Raw genomic sequence first — 16,850 nt, forward strand, 5'->3', positions numbered from 1 at the left:
CAGACCTCCCTACCCCTCTTTTCTCGCCTCCTCATCTTTCCCTTCATCACGGTGCAGATGCCATATTCACAAACGAGTCAGCGAGATTCCAGTTAGGATAAACTAGGACAGGACACCTTAAGCAAGATGGCGCTTCCCCTGTCGCCAGCTAAAGTGACGCTCCGATAGTGCAATGAGTATTGAATATCTCCTAGGGAATATAGCGGGATTCTGGATAACTCTGTGCAGCCTATTCCACCATGTTGCATTGATCTACTCTAAAGACAGAGGAAGAGCATAACTTGACTTGGACAGTAAGATTGCCACTGGGCGAATGCCAAGGTATTTGTACAGTCAGAGACAAAACCGAAAACGATGTAGTCTAAATAACGGAATCACGTCGATAAAGCAGCGGTGTTCTATTTTCTGGCTCATCATCACCAAACTGGTTGGATGACGGAGAAGAAAAGCGTGGGACGGGAGATGCCAATCTATCGTTTTTAATCATCCGTCAGTCAAGTGAATGCCTGCGGTATCAAATTCAAAAACAAATACCGACGGGAATGTTTGCCAACATATGTTTATTGATCCGATGTGAAGGATGCGCGCACTGCGTCTCAAGGGTGTCAATGAGAAATAGCCTAAAATGCTGCGTTTAATTTGACTAGCATACAATCCTTCGGCTAAATGTGCTTTAGTCAACCTGATCTATTTCCATGTTGTATTTTGGTAAACCCTGTCTGCTGCCGTCTCAAGCCTGAAGAAGGGGGGAGGATGTCCGTGGCTCTCTCTGTGACGGTTATGTCTTCAGCGTTCTTTAATCCCAGTTTTGCCTTCAGTTCCCATTTTGACTCAGGTACGTGTCGATCTCAAACGGACATTTAATGTGTGTTTTTCATGTGTGTTTCATCTAATGTCTGTGTCAGAATGTGTATTGCCAGTATTGCATTTGAAACATAATATTCTTCTTCGTCACCATCATCATCAGGTCCCTCTATATGTTGAATCATTGTGTGTTTAAACTCTGCTCCTGGTCCTTCAGCTCCATGTGAAGGATATGGATGTTCATCTGTCAACAACAGCAGCTAGATCGATATACAGTAGACAGTGTGCTGTTGGCAGCCTTTATAGCCTGGTTGTGTGTGTGTGAGTCTGTGTGTGTTGATATTTGGCCAGTCTTCTTCTCCCTTTCTGTAGTCAGACCTCCAGCAGCACCCCTTTTTTTGCCTCTTGGAGCAGTTTCCATGGCAACCCGAGGGAGGGTGGCATGTTGTTATTTTAGAGGAATGCTGAGGAAGCTGGGATGAAGGGCAGTGTGTGTGTGTGTGTGTGTGTGTGTGTGTGTGTGTGTGGTGTGTGTGTGTGTGTGTGTGTTGTGTGTGTGTGTGTGTGTGTGTGTGTGTGTGTGTGTGTTTCACTACCACGCTATTGCCTGCTCTCTCAGTCTGATCCGCAGTGGAGAAAGGCAGCTCAGAGCCAACCTAGCATGCAGACCCCTGCATGTGTGTTTGTGTGTGTTTGTGTGCGTTTGCGTGTGTATGCTTGTGTGTCAGCCCAGCTTAGCCCAGCTCAAACCTACTTCAGTTCACTGGAGACCTCCCTCCCTGACTCTGGCTCTATGGCTTGTTGTTGAAACTACAGTAGTCTGCCCGTTTGCAGTGTTTACCCAGAGCTCAGGGCAACTGGACAGGGCAGAGCCACATGGACTCTGGCTACTAGAGCCAGCATGATGGGCAGGAGCACTCAGGTGCTGCTGTGTTGGGGGAGAGTTTGAGAGGGGAGGAAGAGAGGTGTGAGGGAGAGGGGTGTGAGGAGAGAGTAGAGAGGGAGAGGAGGGGAGAGAGGGGAGGAAGGAGAGAGAGTAGGGGAGAGAGGGGAGAAAGGAGAGAGAGTAGGGGGAGAGGGGGGAGGAAGGGAAATTGGGTACATAGTCAGTTGTACAACTGAGTGCATTCAACTGAAATGTGTCTTCCACATTTAAGGAAGGGGAGTGTGTGCAGACAGCCTCAGTGAAGAGTTGAATTAGAGCAGAATAAATGATTGGGAGGTAGAGTAAACAGGATTGAGGTTGTCTCTGCGGTTTTGTGTGTTTGTGTGTGTGTATGTGTGTGTGTGCTCACGTGTGTGTGCGTGCGCGCGCGGTGTGTTGTGTGTGTGTGTGTGTGTTTAAACAGCATTGAGTGTCCCTGCACTAGGCTGTGTGTGCTCAGCATATAAATGAGGTAGCCCTGAGGACCAGCCTCCTACAGCCCACTCTGGTCGCTGCATACAGGATCTCTCTTTTTCTATTTTCCCAGACCTGTCACTAGTGATATGGGGGTTTCAGTACCCTATGCTGTACCGTCACTAGTGATATGGGGGTTTCAGTACCCTATGCTGTACCTGTCACTAGTGATATGGGGGTTTCAGTACCCTATGCTGTACCTGTCACTAGTGATAGGGGGTTCAGTACCCTACTCTGTACCTGTCACTAGTGATATGGCGGTTTCAGTACCCTACTCTGTACCTGTCACTAGTGATATGGGGGTTTCAGTACCCCATGCTGTACCTGTCACTAGTGATATGGGGGTTTCAGTACCCTATGCTGTACCTGTCACTAGTGATATGGGGGTTTCAGTACCCTACTCTGTACCTGTCACTAGTGATATGGGGTTTCAGTACCCCACGCTGTACCTGTCACTAGTGATATGGGGTTTCAGTACCCTACTCTGTACCTGTCACTAGTGATATGGGGGTTTCAGTACCCTACTCTGTACCTGTCACTAGTGATATGGGGGTTTCAGTACCCCATGCTGTACCTGTCACTAGTGATATGGGGGTTTCAGTACCCTACTCTGTACCTGTCACTAGTGATATGGGGGTTTCAGTACCCTATGCTGTACCTGTCACTAGTGATATGGGGTTTCAGTACCCTATGCTGTACCTGTCACTAGTGATATGGGGGTTTCAGTACCCTACTCTGTACCTGTCACTAGTGATATGGCGGTTTCAGTACCCCATGTACCTGTCACTAGTGATATGGGGGTTTCAGTACCCTATGCTGTACCTGTCACTAGTGATATGGGGGTTTCAGTACCCTATGCTGTACCTGTCACTAGTGATATGGGGGTTTCAGTACCCTACTCTGTACCTGTCACTAGTGATATGGGGTTTCAGTACCCCACGCTGTACCTGTCACTAGTGATATGGGGTTTCAGTACCCTACTCTGTACCTGTCACTAGTGATGGGGGTTTCAGTACCCTATGTTGTACCTGTCACTAGTGATATGGTGGTTTCAGTACCCTATGCTGTACCTGTCACTAGTGATATGGGGGTTCAGTACCCTACTCTGTACCTGTCACTAGTGATATGGCGGTTTCAGTACCCTACTCTGTACCTGTCACTAGTGATATGGGGGTTTCAGTACCCCATGCTGTACCTGTCACTAGTGATATGGGGGTTTCAGTACCCTACTCTGTACCTGTCACTAGTGATATGGGGGTTTCAGTACCCTACTCTGTACCTGTCACTAGTGATATGGGGTTTCAGTACCCTATGTTGTACCTGTCACTAGTGATATGGTGGTTCAGTACCCTACTCTGTACCTGTCACTAGTGATATGGGGTTTCAGTACCCTACGCTGTACCTGTCACTATGATATGGGGGTTTCAGTACCCCGCGTTGTACCTGTCACTAGTGATATGGGGTTTCAGTACCCTTCGCTGTACCTGTCACTAGTGATATGGGGTTTCAGTACCCCATGTTGCACCGGTCAATAGTGATATTTGGGAGGTAGAGTAACCCCCATATTATCATGGTGTACAAGACACCTTTCGATTTGCGCCTGTCTAAGTGGACTAATGCATATTTAGGGCGTGGGGATGGCACAGTCCATCACTCTAAGACATGTTCTACTGAAATGGTACATGGTTATATTGGTCAGAAATAGTTTATTGTAATCTAACAGCACCTGTTTGGCACTTGCACCTTACCCCCTTTATCTGGATCTCCAGTAGTTTTCACAACTAAGTCAAACATCTTCTACAGATCTGACTTCCCCTTTCCCTCCTGAACAACCAGTAAACATTCCCCTGTTTTGGGTTGTCACGTCCTCTGAATCCATTTTGCTGTTACGGTTATCTGAGTTTATAACCAATTTATTGACATGATTATGATATGCTATAGGTCATGCCCTATTGTCATAATAGAGAGAGCAAGGGTTGAGGGAATAGGGAATGAGGGATTTCGGTAAGAGAACTTTTCAGTCAGAAATGGCTATAATTATGTTGCAGCTTCAGCAACATGGACAGCGTGATTAACACTGTTGATGTTCTGTGGTGGTCGCTGCAGCAGGGAGAGAGAGAGACAGTGGGTGCTAGTCACACAGTCACTCACTATCTTTTTACAAAGCGCAGCAAGTCTGAGCCAGGCCCGGCACAATCAAATCAATTGTGGTCGGAATTCCTCTAGTCATTTGTGTGTCTTAATTATGTAATCAAACAGTGTGCTTAAACCATCAGACAAGCTCAGTGAATGTAGTTGATTTGCTTGTTTGTTTTGGAAAAATACACGTTTAAAATGTAGATCAATCGATTTCGACCAATCTTGGTCGACCAACATTTTTCTTCTCGGGGACAGCCCTAATTTCAACCCAGGTCTGCTGTCTTTCATGCTGTCCAGTGGCTGGCCTCAACCTGGCCTGGCTCTGGTTCTAACCTCAGCCTGGCCTGGGAATCTGGTTCTGGCTTAGTCTGGCCTGGGATTCTGGTTCTGTCCTCAGCCTGGCCTGGGACTCTGGTTCTGGCCTCAGCCTGGCCTGGGACTCTGGTTCTAACCTCAGCCTGGCCTGGCCTGGGAATCTGGCTCTGGCCTCAACCTGGCCTGGCTCTGGTTCTGGCCTCAGCCTGGCCTGGACTCTGGTTCTGGCTTAGTCTGGCCTGGGATTCTGGTTCTGTCCTCAGCCTGGCCTGGGACTCTGGTTCTGGCCTCAGCCTGGCCTGGCTCTGGTTCTGGCCTCAGCCTGGCCTGGCCTGGGACTCTGGTTCTGGCCTCAGCCTGGCCTGGCCTGGGACTCTGGTTCTGGTTCTGGCTCTGGTTCTGTCCTCAGCCTGACCTGAGACTCTGGTTCTGGTTCTGTCCTCAGCCTGGCCTAAGACTCTGGTTCTGGCACTGTCCTCAGCCTTGCCTGGGACTCTGGTTCTGGTTCTGGCTCTGGTACTGTCCTCAGCCTTGCCTGGGACTCTGGTTCTGGTTCTGGCTCTGGTTCTGTCCTCAGCCTGATCTGAGACTCTGGTTCTGGTTCTGGCTTTGGTTCTGTCCTCAGCCTTGCCTGGGACTCTGGTTCTGGTTCTGGCTCTGGTACTGTCCTCAGCCTTGCCTGGGACTCTGGTTCTGGTTCTGTCTCTGGTTCTGTCCTCAGCCTTGCCTGGGACTCTGGTTCTGGTTCTGGCTCTGGTTCTGTCCTCAGCCTTGCCTGGGACTCTGGTTCTGGCTCTGGTTCTGTCCTCAGCCTGACCTGAGACTCTGGTTCTGGTTCTGGCTCTGGTTCTGTCCTCAGCCTTGCCTGGGACTCTGGTTCTGGTTCTGTCTCTGGCTCTGGTTCTGTCCTCAGCCTTGCCTGGGACTCTGGTTCTGGTTCTGGCTCTGGTTCTGTCCTCAGCCTTGCCTGGGACTCTGGTTCTGGTTCTGGCTCTGTCTCTGGTACTGTCCTCAGCCTTGCCTGGGACTCTGGTTCTGGTTCTGTCTCTGGTTCTGTCCTCAGCCTTACCTGGGACTCTGGTTGTGTCCTAGTGCTGGACATGATTATGTAACCCCACCACAGTAATGTGATTGTGTAATTTGAGGTGAAAAGACACTCCCGTCTCGATCTTGCCTGGGAAATCATGGGTGAAAATACTTGGGGTTGCATTCCAAATGGCACCCTTTTCCCTATATAGTGCACTACTTTTCACTAGAGCATATAGTGCAGTATGTTGGGAATAGGGTGCATTTGGGATGCGTCCTTGTTCACGGTGGTTAACTGAGGATCGCTCTGGGCTTTCCCTCTAATCAAATTGGTCCATTGGCATTTTATTGCTGTGGAGAGGGTGAGCTTTATAAACTCTTAGGAAGGACTTTTATTGCTTTGGAGAGGGTGAGCTTTATAAACTCTTAGGAAGGACTTTTATTGCTTTGGAGAGGGTGAGCTTTATAAACTCTTAGGAAGGACTTTATTGCTTTGGAGAGGGTGAGCTTTATAAACTCTTAGGAAGGACTTTTATTGCTGTGGAGATGGTGAGCTTTATAAACTAACTATGTTTTTGGAATGTGAGTAGCTTCCGAGGTCAACAGAGGTCAGAAGAGTCACAGCCAATGTTCCCTCTAATTTGTTTCGACACTGAACAAATTTCAGGTCTGCTGAGTGCAAACTTGAACATTGTGAAAATTCTGTGCAATTTCCAGCACGCATTTACTGTGACCACTGAGGCTGTACCCGCTTGAAGTTACAGTTTTAATAGTGGCCAAGCTATTTGATCATAATGTAGGCCTACCAGAGTGGCCTACCATCAAAAACAATGGAGAAAATGCATCCCATAACATTTTAACATGGAAATAGCTGTTCTATCATTCAGCCTACAGTAGCAGCCAATGTGTGGTGTTCAATGTTGGCCTACATTTTGAAAAAATCATGCAGAGCTTGACATTAACCTGTTTATCCATTTGTCTTTCAGACAAGGAGGTGACTGAAAAGTGTTGTGTTTGTTTGATTCAAGAAGCCACTTAACAAAATAAAATGTGTTATTATTCCCATACCATTATTACAGAGAATCAGACAAATTATGCTACTCTCTGCCTATTGGCTACTTCGCTTATTCAAGCCTGTCTCAAATACAACACTGCCCCTTTAAGACAGAAACAAACTCTTTACCTGACTGGCATTTTAAATATGTCTATAAATGTGCACGTTTTGTGCTCTTGTAGGAAGCATCCCTCCTACTGCTGACTAATGATCTATAACTGGGTTAATAACTCACTAACTATCAATCACTCCCCTACTGCTGACTAATGATCTATAACTAGGTTAATAACTCACTAACTATCAATCACTCCCTACTGCTGACTAATGATCTATAACTAGGTTAATAACTCACTAACTATCAATCACTCCCCTATTGCTGACTAATGATCTATAACTGGGTTAATAACTCACTAACTATCAATCACTCCCCTATTGCTGACTAATGATCTATAACTGGGTTAATAACTCACTAACTAGTAAAGGATATGAACAGAATGTGCATAAGTGGCTACATGCAGCTCTCGCTTTGATCTCAAAACAAGCGCATCTACTCACAACCACAACTGTAAACACAGTCCATTTCAACGTAAAGGACACAGATCCGTATATGGCAATGGTCTATTTGCATATAGGCATACTGCAACTCTGATTGGCTATGCCGCACAGGTCTGTGTAGAGTGCCGACTGAGTCGTAGGATTCTATTGCAGTACCGAATCCTAGTCCTATGCGTTCAGCCCACAACAACATCTCTTGCGTAGTTCCGTTTGTTTCAGTATGTTGCTTTGAAAATGGCTAATATTGCATTGATTCGAGCACAATTGCCACAATAAAGGGAAGCGGTGGTAGTGTTAACTGACAGGGAGAAGTCTAGAAGTTCAGACAGTACCATCCAGTTTCACTCTGTATAGATCAGGGTGTCAAGCATACGGCCCGAGACCCACCCCTCTATCCTCCTACTGTCCTCCTTTCCTCCTCCTCTCTCTCCATCCTCCTGTACCCCTTCTCCTCCTGGGATGGTGTGAGATGCAGGCAAGCAGCCTTCACCCCCCCAGGTGTCAGAGCACAGCTGCAATAACAGGAAATAAACCACACTCTGCTGATGTGTTAAATACTGTATGGGCTGTTCACCTCACCCACATCACAGAGAGAGATGGTGATGACTTCATACCTTCACCAAGCCATGTTCACGTCACCCACATCACAGAGAGATGGTGATGACTTCATACCTTCACCAAGCCATGTTCACCTCACCCACATCACAGAGAGAGATGGTGATGACTTCATACCTTCACCAAGCCATGTTCACTTCACCCACATCACAGAGAGAGATGGTGATGACTTCATACCTTCACCAAGCCATGTTCACCTCACCCACATCACTGAGAGAGATGGTGATGACTTCATACCTTCACCAAGCCATGTTCACTTCACCCACATCACAGAGAGAGATGGTGATGACTTCATACCTTCACCAAGCCATGTTCACCTCACCCACATCACAGAGAGAGATGGTGATGACTTCATACCTTCACCAAGCCATGTTCACTTCACCCACATCACAGAGAGAGATGGTGATGACTTCATACCTTCACCAAGCCATGTTCACCTCACCCACATCACAGAGAGAGATGGTGATGACTTCATACCTTCACCAAGCCATGTTCACCTCACCCACATCACAGAGAGAGATGGTGATGACTTCATACCTTCACCAAGCCATGTTCACCTCACCCACATCACAGAGAGAGATGGTGATGACTTCATACCTTCACCAAGCCATGTTCACCTCACCCACATCACAGAGAGAGATGGTGATGACTTCATACCTTCACCAAGCCATGTTCACCTCACCCACATCACAGAGAGAGATGGTGATGACTTCATACCTTCACCAAGCCATGTTCACTTCACCACATCACAGAGAGAGATGGTGATGACTTCATACCTTCACCAAGCCATGTTCACCTCACCCATCACAGAGAGAGATGGTGATGACTTCATACCTTCACCAAGCCATGTTCACCTCACCCACATCACAGAGAGAGATGGTGATGACTTCATACCTTCACCAAGCCATGTTCACCTCACCCACATCACAGAGAGAGATGGTGATGACTTCATACCTTCACCAAGCCATGTTCACTTCACCCACATCACAGAGAGAGATGGTGATGACTTCATACCTTCACCAAGCCATGTTCACCTCACCCACATCACAGAGAGAGATGGTGATGACTTCATACCTTCACCAAGCCATGTTCACCTCACCCACATCACAGAGAGATGGTGATGACTTCATACCTTCACCAAGCCATGTTCACTTCACCCACATCACAGAGAGAGATGGTGATGACTTCATACCTTCACCAAGCCATGTTCACCTCACCCACATCACAGAGAGATGGTGATGACTTCATACCTTCACCAAGCCATGTTCACTTCACCCACATCACAGAGAGAGATGGTGATGACTTCATACCTTCACCACCAGCCATGTTCACCTCACCCACATCACAGAGAGAGATGGTGATGACTTCATACCTTCACCAAGCCATGTTCACTTCACCCACATCACAGAGAGAGATGGTGATGACTTCATACCTTCACCAAGCCATGTTCACCTCACCCACATCACAGAGAGAGATGGTGATGACTTCATACCTTCACCAAGCCATGTTCACTTCACCCACATCACAGAGAGAGATGGTGATGACTTCATACCTTCACCAAGCCATGTTCACCTCACCCACATCACAGAGAGAGATGGTGATGACTTCATACCTTCACCAAGCCATGTTCACTTCACCCACATCACAGAGAGAGGTGATGACTTCATACCTTCCAAAGAGCCTGACACAACAAAAACAACACTGACATACAGTACAGGGGAGGAGGAACACAGACTAGCATGTTGTGTGTGTGTGTGTTGTTCTCCATGACTGTCACACTAGTGTCACCTCTTGTTTCCCCTGTCAGCAGGAAGGGCTGAAGGACAGTCCCTCCATGGCTGCATTCCAAATGGAACTCTGTTCGTCTTATAGTGCACTACATTGTACCAGGACCCCAGGGCCTGAAAGTAGTGCACTACATTATACCAGGACCCCAGGGCCTGAAAGTAGTGCACTACATTGTACCATTACCCCAGGGCCTGAAAGTAGTGCACTACATTATACCAGGACCCCAGGGCCTGAAAGTAGTGCACTACATTATACCATTACCCCAGGGCCTGAAAGTAGTGCACTACATTATACCAGGACCCCAGGGCCTGAAAGTAGTGCACTACATTATACCAGGACCCCAGGGCCTGAAAGTAGTGCACTACATTATACCAGGACCCCAGGGCCTGAAAGTAGTGCACTACATTATACCAGGACCCCAGGGCCTGAAAGTAGTGCACTATAGAAGGCATTTCTGCCTTCTATACTTACTTTCAACGGCTCTCCTGTGAAGTCGTGACTTGCGACATACGCCTAGTTTCCTGAATCGGGTCACATATAAGGAATAGGGTTTGGGACACAGACCAGAGCTACAATCTCTCTCTCTGTCTCTCTCTATCTCTCTCTGTCACTCTCTCTCCCTGTCTCCCTCTCTACACTGAGCTCAGTGAGAGTTGTCTCTCTGTCTCCCTCTATACACTGAGCTCAGTGAGAGCTGTCTCTCTGTCTCCCTCTATACACTGAGCTCAGTGAGAGCTGTCTCTGGTGCTGAGTCATGCAGCCAGGTAGAGTAGAGTTCACCTTCACTCTCCATGGTCCTGTATGTCGCAAGCTCCAGTATATTGTTTGCTAAGTAGCGTTAGCTAGCGCTAATCGGCTGAACCTGCACCAGAAATACTGCCTTTTTTAAATGTATTGTTTAATATAACAGTAGGCAATGTCAGCTTTAAACCCCCTAACAGTGTTATATAACAATAGGTAATGTCAGGTTTAACCCCTAACAGTGTTATATAACAGTAGGTAATGTCAGGTTTAACCCCTAACAGTGGTATATAACAGTAGGTAATGTCAGGTTTAACCCCTAACAGTGGTATATAACAGTAGGTAATGTCAGCTTTAAACCCCCTAACAGTGTTATATAACAGCAGGTAATGTCAGGTTTAACCCCTAACAGTGTTATATAACAGTAGGTAATGTCAGGTTTAACCCCTAACAGTGGTATAACAGTAGGTAATGTCAGCTTTAAACCCCCTAACAGTGTTTATAACAGTAGGTAATGTCAGCTTTAACCCCTAACAGTGTTATATAACAAGAGGTAATGTCAGGTTTAACCCCTAACAGTGTTATATAACAGTAGGTAACGTCAGGTTTAACCCCTAACAGTGTTATAAACAGTAGGTAACTTCAGGTTTAACCCCTAACAGTGTTATATAACAGTAGGTAATGTCAGGTTTAACCCCTAACAGTGTTATTAACAAGAGGTAATGTCAGGTTTAACCCCTAACAGTGTTATATAACAGGAGGTAATGTCAGGTTTAACCCCTAACAGTGTTATATAACAGGAGGTAATGTCAGGTTTAACCCCCCTAACAGTGTTATATACAGGAGGTAATGTCAGGTTTAACCCCTAACAGTGTTTATAACAGGAGGTAATGTCAGGTTTAACCCCTAACAGTGTTATATAACAGGAGGTAATGTCAGGTTTAACCCCCCTAACAGTGTTATACAAGAGGTAATGTCAGGTTTAACCCCCCTAACAGTGTTATATAACAAGAGGTAATGTCAGGTTTAACCCCTAACAGTGTTATATAACAGTAGGTAATGTCAGGTTTAACCCCTAACAGTGTTATAACAAGAGGTAATGTCAGGTTTAACCCCTAACAGTGTTATATAACAGTAGGTAATGTCAGGTTTAACCCCTAACAGTGTTATATAACAAGAGGTAATGTCAGGTTTAACCCCTAACAGTGTTATATAACAGTAGGTAATGTCAGGTTTAACCCCTAACAGTGTCATATAACAGTAGGTAATGTCAGGTTTAACCCCTAACAGTGTTATATAACAAGAGGTAATGTCAGGTTTAACCCCTAACAGTGTCATCTCGTCATATGTGTAGCACATTGTGTTCCTAAAAAGCCTGCGGGAAAGGTAGGAAGAGTAGTGTGTGTGTGTGTGTGTGTGTGTGTGTGTGTGTGTGTGGTGGTGTGTGTGTGTGTGCGCGCGTGCGTGTGCGTGTGCGTGTGTGTGTGTGTGTGCGTTTGTACTTGTGCGTCCATTTATTTGTATTTGTGTGGTGTGGGTTGTAGGATTAAGAAGTCAAGCTAACAGCTTAGCCTTATTGAGAACACAATTAACATTGATCTGTTACAGTCAGTCAATGACTTACCACCAGAGCATTCCAAATATATCCCTTACCCCTTAAGGGCATAGGACTGACCCTGGATAGTTATGGGTGCATCCCAAAATAGAACCCTATTCCCATTGATAGGGCACTACCCATAGGAACCCTGGTCAAAAGTAATGCACTATATAGGATCACTTTGGGACATGCCCTAAGTCTCTGTTTCATACTCTTGACCTGTGTGATCTGGAAATAGAGACTAGATATCACCCAGGTATGAAATAGACTTGAAATCAACCACAGTCTGAAATATACTAGATAGCCACCACAGTATGAAATAGAGACTAGATATCACCACAGTAATGAAATAGAGACATAGATATCACCACAGTATGAAATAGACTTGAAATCACCACAGTCTGAAATTACTAGATATCACCACAGACTGAAATATACTAGATATCACCACAGTATGGAAATATACTAGATATCACCACAGTATGAAATATACTAGATATCCACCACAGTATGAAATAGACTAGATATCAACACAGTCTGAAATAGACTAGATATCACCACAGTATGAAATATACTAGATATCACCACGACTGAAATATACTAGATATCACCACAGTATGAAATATACTAGATATCACCACAGTATGAAATAGAGACTAGATATAACCCACGTATGAAATAGAGACTAGAGTATCACCACAGTAGTGAAATATACTAGATCCACCACAGATGAAATAGACTAGATATCACCACAGTAAGAATAGAGACTAGATATCACCACGACTGAAATAGACTTGAAATCACCACGTCTGAAATATACTAGATATCACCACAGTATGAAATAGAGACTAGATATCACCACAGTCTGAAATAGGACTTAGTATCACCACAGGATGAAATAGACTAGATATCACCACAGTCTGAAATAGAGACTAGATATCGCCACAGTCTGAAATAGAGACTAGATATCACCACAGTCTGAAATAGACTAGATATCACACAGTATGAAATAGAGACCTATATCAACCACGTCGAAATAGACTAGATATCACCACAGTCTTTGAAATAGACTAGATATCACCACAGTATGAAAAGAGACATAGATAATCACCACAGTATGAAAATAGAGACTAGATATCACCACAGTATGAAAATAGAGACTAGATATCACCACAGTCTGAAATAGACTAGATATCACCACAGTATGAATAGAGACTAGAATATCACCACAGTATGAAACAGACTAGATTTCACCACAGTATGAAATAGACTAGATATCATCACAGTATGAAATATAGACCAGATATCACCACAGTAGGAAAATAGAGACTAGATTTCACCACAGTGAGATCACCACAGTGAGACCATATATCACCACAGTACACAGTATGTGTCATAGTGAGTGTGTTACAGTCTATAAGATTCTGTTTTTGTGTTTGTACACGCACACGCCACACACACACACACACACACACACAACCACACACACACACACACACACACACACAACCACAACACACACACACACACACACACACACACACACACACACACACACACACTTCTCTCTTATCAGTGACATACATGTTTCCAATTGGGAAGGAACAGTTATATACACAGACGACTGTCTCAGCTTCCTCCTGAACATGGGGCTGTTCAGCCACAACCACTGTCTCTTCTCCTCTCTGTCTCTCCCACCCTCTCCTCTTGATCTCTCCTCTCCTCTCCCCCCTCTTCTCTTCTCCTCTCCTCTTGCTGTCCCCTCCACTCCTCTCTCTCCTCTCTCTCTCTCTCTCTCTCTCTCTTCTCATCTCATCTCCCGCCTCCCTCCTCTGTCTCTCCTCTCTGTCGCTCCTCTCTTTCTCCTCTCCTCCTGTCTCTCCTCTCTGGCTCTCCTCTCCTCTCCGTCTCTCCTCTCCTCTCTCTCTCCTCTCGCATCCTCTCGCTCTCCTCTCCTCTCTGTCTCTTCTCTCTGTCTCTCCTCTCTGTCTCTCCTCTCTGTCTCTCCTCTCTGTCTCTCCTCTCTGTTTCTCCTCGATCCTCTGTCTCTCCTCTCTTGTCCCTTCCTCTCTGTCTCTCCTCTCTGTTTTCTCCTCTCCTCTGTCTCTCCTCTGTCTCTTCTCTCCGTCTCGCCTCTCTCCGGTCTCTCCTCTCTGTCTCTCCTCTCCGTCTCTGTCTCTCCTCTCCTCTCTGTCTCTCCTCTCCGTCTCTCCTCTCTCTCTCCCTCTCCGTCTCCCTCTCCTCTCCTCTCCGTCTCTCTCCTCTCCGTCTCTCCTCTCCCTCCTCTCCTCTCCTCTCCCTCCTCCGTCTCTCCTCTCCCTCCGTCTCTCCTCTCCGTCTCTCCTCTCTCTCTCTCCCTCTCTCCCCTCTTGGTCTCTACCATAAGGTTTCTGTCAGTATGGATCCTTCTAGGAAATGGTGGTCAGGAAGAGGACAGATATTTTCCTCTAAGCTGCATCCTAAATGGCACCATAATGCCTTACATAGCCTATGGGCCTGGGCCCTGCTATTGGATGCAGTATAAGACAGCACTTTCTCTGAGCAGCCATTTAATGTGGAAAGATGAGGAGATCGGGTCTGTGTCACTCCCCCTCCTGCGTCCCCAGACGATGACATACACCGCATGCACACACACACACACACACACCACACACACACACACACACACACACACACCACATACACCACACACACACACACACACACACACACACACACATGCGGACAACTGGGTCACCCCCTTCCCCCCGTCCTCATATTATGGACTGTCCTGGTGCTTGCTTGTGTTCAGAGACAGAGGCTAAAACGGCACCATATTCCCTATGAAGAGAACAGGGTGTCATTTGGGACACAATTAAGGTCAAATGAGCAGCCCATCATAGTCTCAGGTTATGAGGTAGCTAGACAGACAGCTCAACACTAAGTAGTGAGAGACCAACTGCTAGCATCGTTCACCCTTTTATCATATTGTCAAATAGAACATGATTCACTTATTGGAATTCTGTGACAGACAAAACACCTTTTTGGTGCCTTTCAATCACAGAGTAAATAGTGGATGTACTTCATCTTTCCACTAAAGAAGAAGAAGATGTTGCTTGTTGTTTTGGTCTGTTATCTAGCTGTTCTGGTCTCAGTGTGTTATGTTACCCACCCCCAGAGGTTCTCTTAAAGGCCAGCGTTGCCCTGTTTACCTCAGGCCCTACCGCTGTGTGTGTGTTGTCTGTACCTGTTCTACAGCCTGTCTCTCCCCATGTCCTCCCTCTGGTTTCTGTCCTGTACAGCCTGTCTCTCCCCATGTCTCCCTCTGGTTGTCTGTCCTGTTCTACAGCCTGTCTCTCCCCATGTCTCCCTCTGGTTGTCTGTCCTCTTCTACAGCCTGTCTCTCTCCATGTCTCCCTCTGGTTGTCTGTCCTGTACAGCCTGTCTCTCTCCATGTCTCCCTCCGGGTTGTCTGTCCTGTTCTACAGACTGTCTCTCCCCATGTCCTCCCTCTGGTTGTCTGTCCTGTACAGCCTGTCTCCTCCCATGTCTCCCTCTGGTTGTCTGTCCTGTACAGCCTGTTCTCTTCTCCCCATGTCTCCCTCTGGTTGTCTGTCCTGTACAGCCTGTCTCTCCCCATGTCTCCCTCTGGTTGTCTGTCCTGTTCTACAGCCTGTCTCTCTCCAGTCTCCCTCTGGTTGTCTGTCCTGTACAGCCTGTCTCTCCCCATGTCTCCCTCTGGTTGTCTGTCCTGTACAGCCTGTCTCTCCCCATGGTCTTCCCCTCTGGTTGTCTGTCCTGTTCTACAGCCTGTCTCTCCCCATGTCTCCCTCTGGTTTGTCTGTCCTGTACAGCCTGTCTCTCTCCAGGTCTCCCTCTGGTTGTCTGTCCTGTTCTACAGCCTGTCTCTCCCCATGTCTCCTCTGGTTGTCTGTCCTTGTACAGCCTGTCTCTCCCCATGTCTCCCTCTGGTTGTCTGTCCTGTACAAGCCTGTCTCTCCCCATGTCTCCCTCTGGTTGTCTGTCCTGTTCTACAGCCTGTCTATCCCCATGTCTCCCTCTGGTGTCTGTCCTGTACAGCCTGTCTCTTCCCCATGTGCTCCATCTGGTTGGCGTTCCTGTTCTACAGGCCTGTCTCTCCCCATGTCTCCCTCTGGTTGTCTGTCCTGTTCTACAGCCTGTCTCTCTCCATGTCTCCCTCTGGTTGTCTGTCCTGTTCTACAGCCTGTCTCTCCCCATGTCTCCCTCTGGTTGTCTGTCTGTTCTACAGCCTGTCTCTCCCCATGTCTCCCTCTGGTTGTCTGTCCTGTACAGCCTGTCTCTCCCCATGTCTCCCTCTGGTTGTCTGTCCTGTTCTACAGACTGTCTCTCCCCATGTCTCCCTCTGGTTGTCTGTCCTGTACAGCCTGTCTCTCTCCATGTCTCCCTCTGGTTGTCTGTCCTGTACAGCCTGTCTCTCCCCATGTCTCCCTCTGGTTGTCTGTCCTGTACAGCCTGTCTCTCTCCATGTCTCCCTCTGGTTGTCTGTCCTGTACAGCAACTGTCTCTCCGCATTTCTCCCTCTGGTTGTCTGTCCTGTTCTACAGCCTGTCTCTCCCCATGTCTCCCTCTGGTTGTCTGTCCAGTACAGCCTGTCTCTCCCCATGTCTCCCTCTGGTTGTCTGTCCTGTACAGCCTGTCTCCCCATGTCTCCCTGTGGTTGTCTGTCCTGTTCTAGCCTGTCTCTCTCCATGTCTCCCTCTGGTTTTCTGTCCTGTACAGCCTGTCTCTCCCCATGTCCTCCCTCTGGTTGTCTGTCCTGTACAGCCTGTCTCTCCCCATGTCTCCCTCTGGTTGTC

The 16,850-nt window shown here is 47.0% G+C and overlaps 1 protein-coding gene across 1 annotated transcript in view; it reads left to right on the forward strand.

Moving 5' to 3' along the window:
• Nucleotides 1–393: 393 nt before the first annotated feature.
• Nucleotides 394–16,850, forward strand: part of LOC115171874 (serine/threonine-protein kinase LMTK1) — a gene marked incomplete at its 5' end in the record, with an annotated part of 83,915 nt that continues 67,458 nt past the window's right edge. Inside the window, 1 exon segment of the mRNA XM_029729056.1 lies at nt 394–835. Within this exon segment, the coding sequence (XP_029584916.1) occupies nt 667–835 (169 nt within the window).

Source organism: Salmo trutta, chromosome 32 (assembly GCF_901001165.1).
Source record: "Salmo trutta chromosome 32, fSalTru1.1, whole genome shotgun sequence".
In the NCBI taxonomy this organism is placed as follows: domain Eukaryota; kingdom Metazoa; phylum Chordata; class Actinopteri; order Salmoniformes; family Salmonidae; genus Salmo; species Salmo trutta.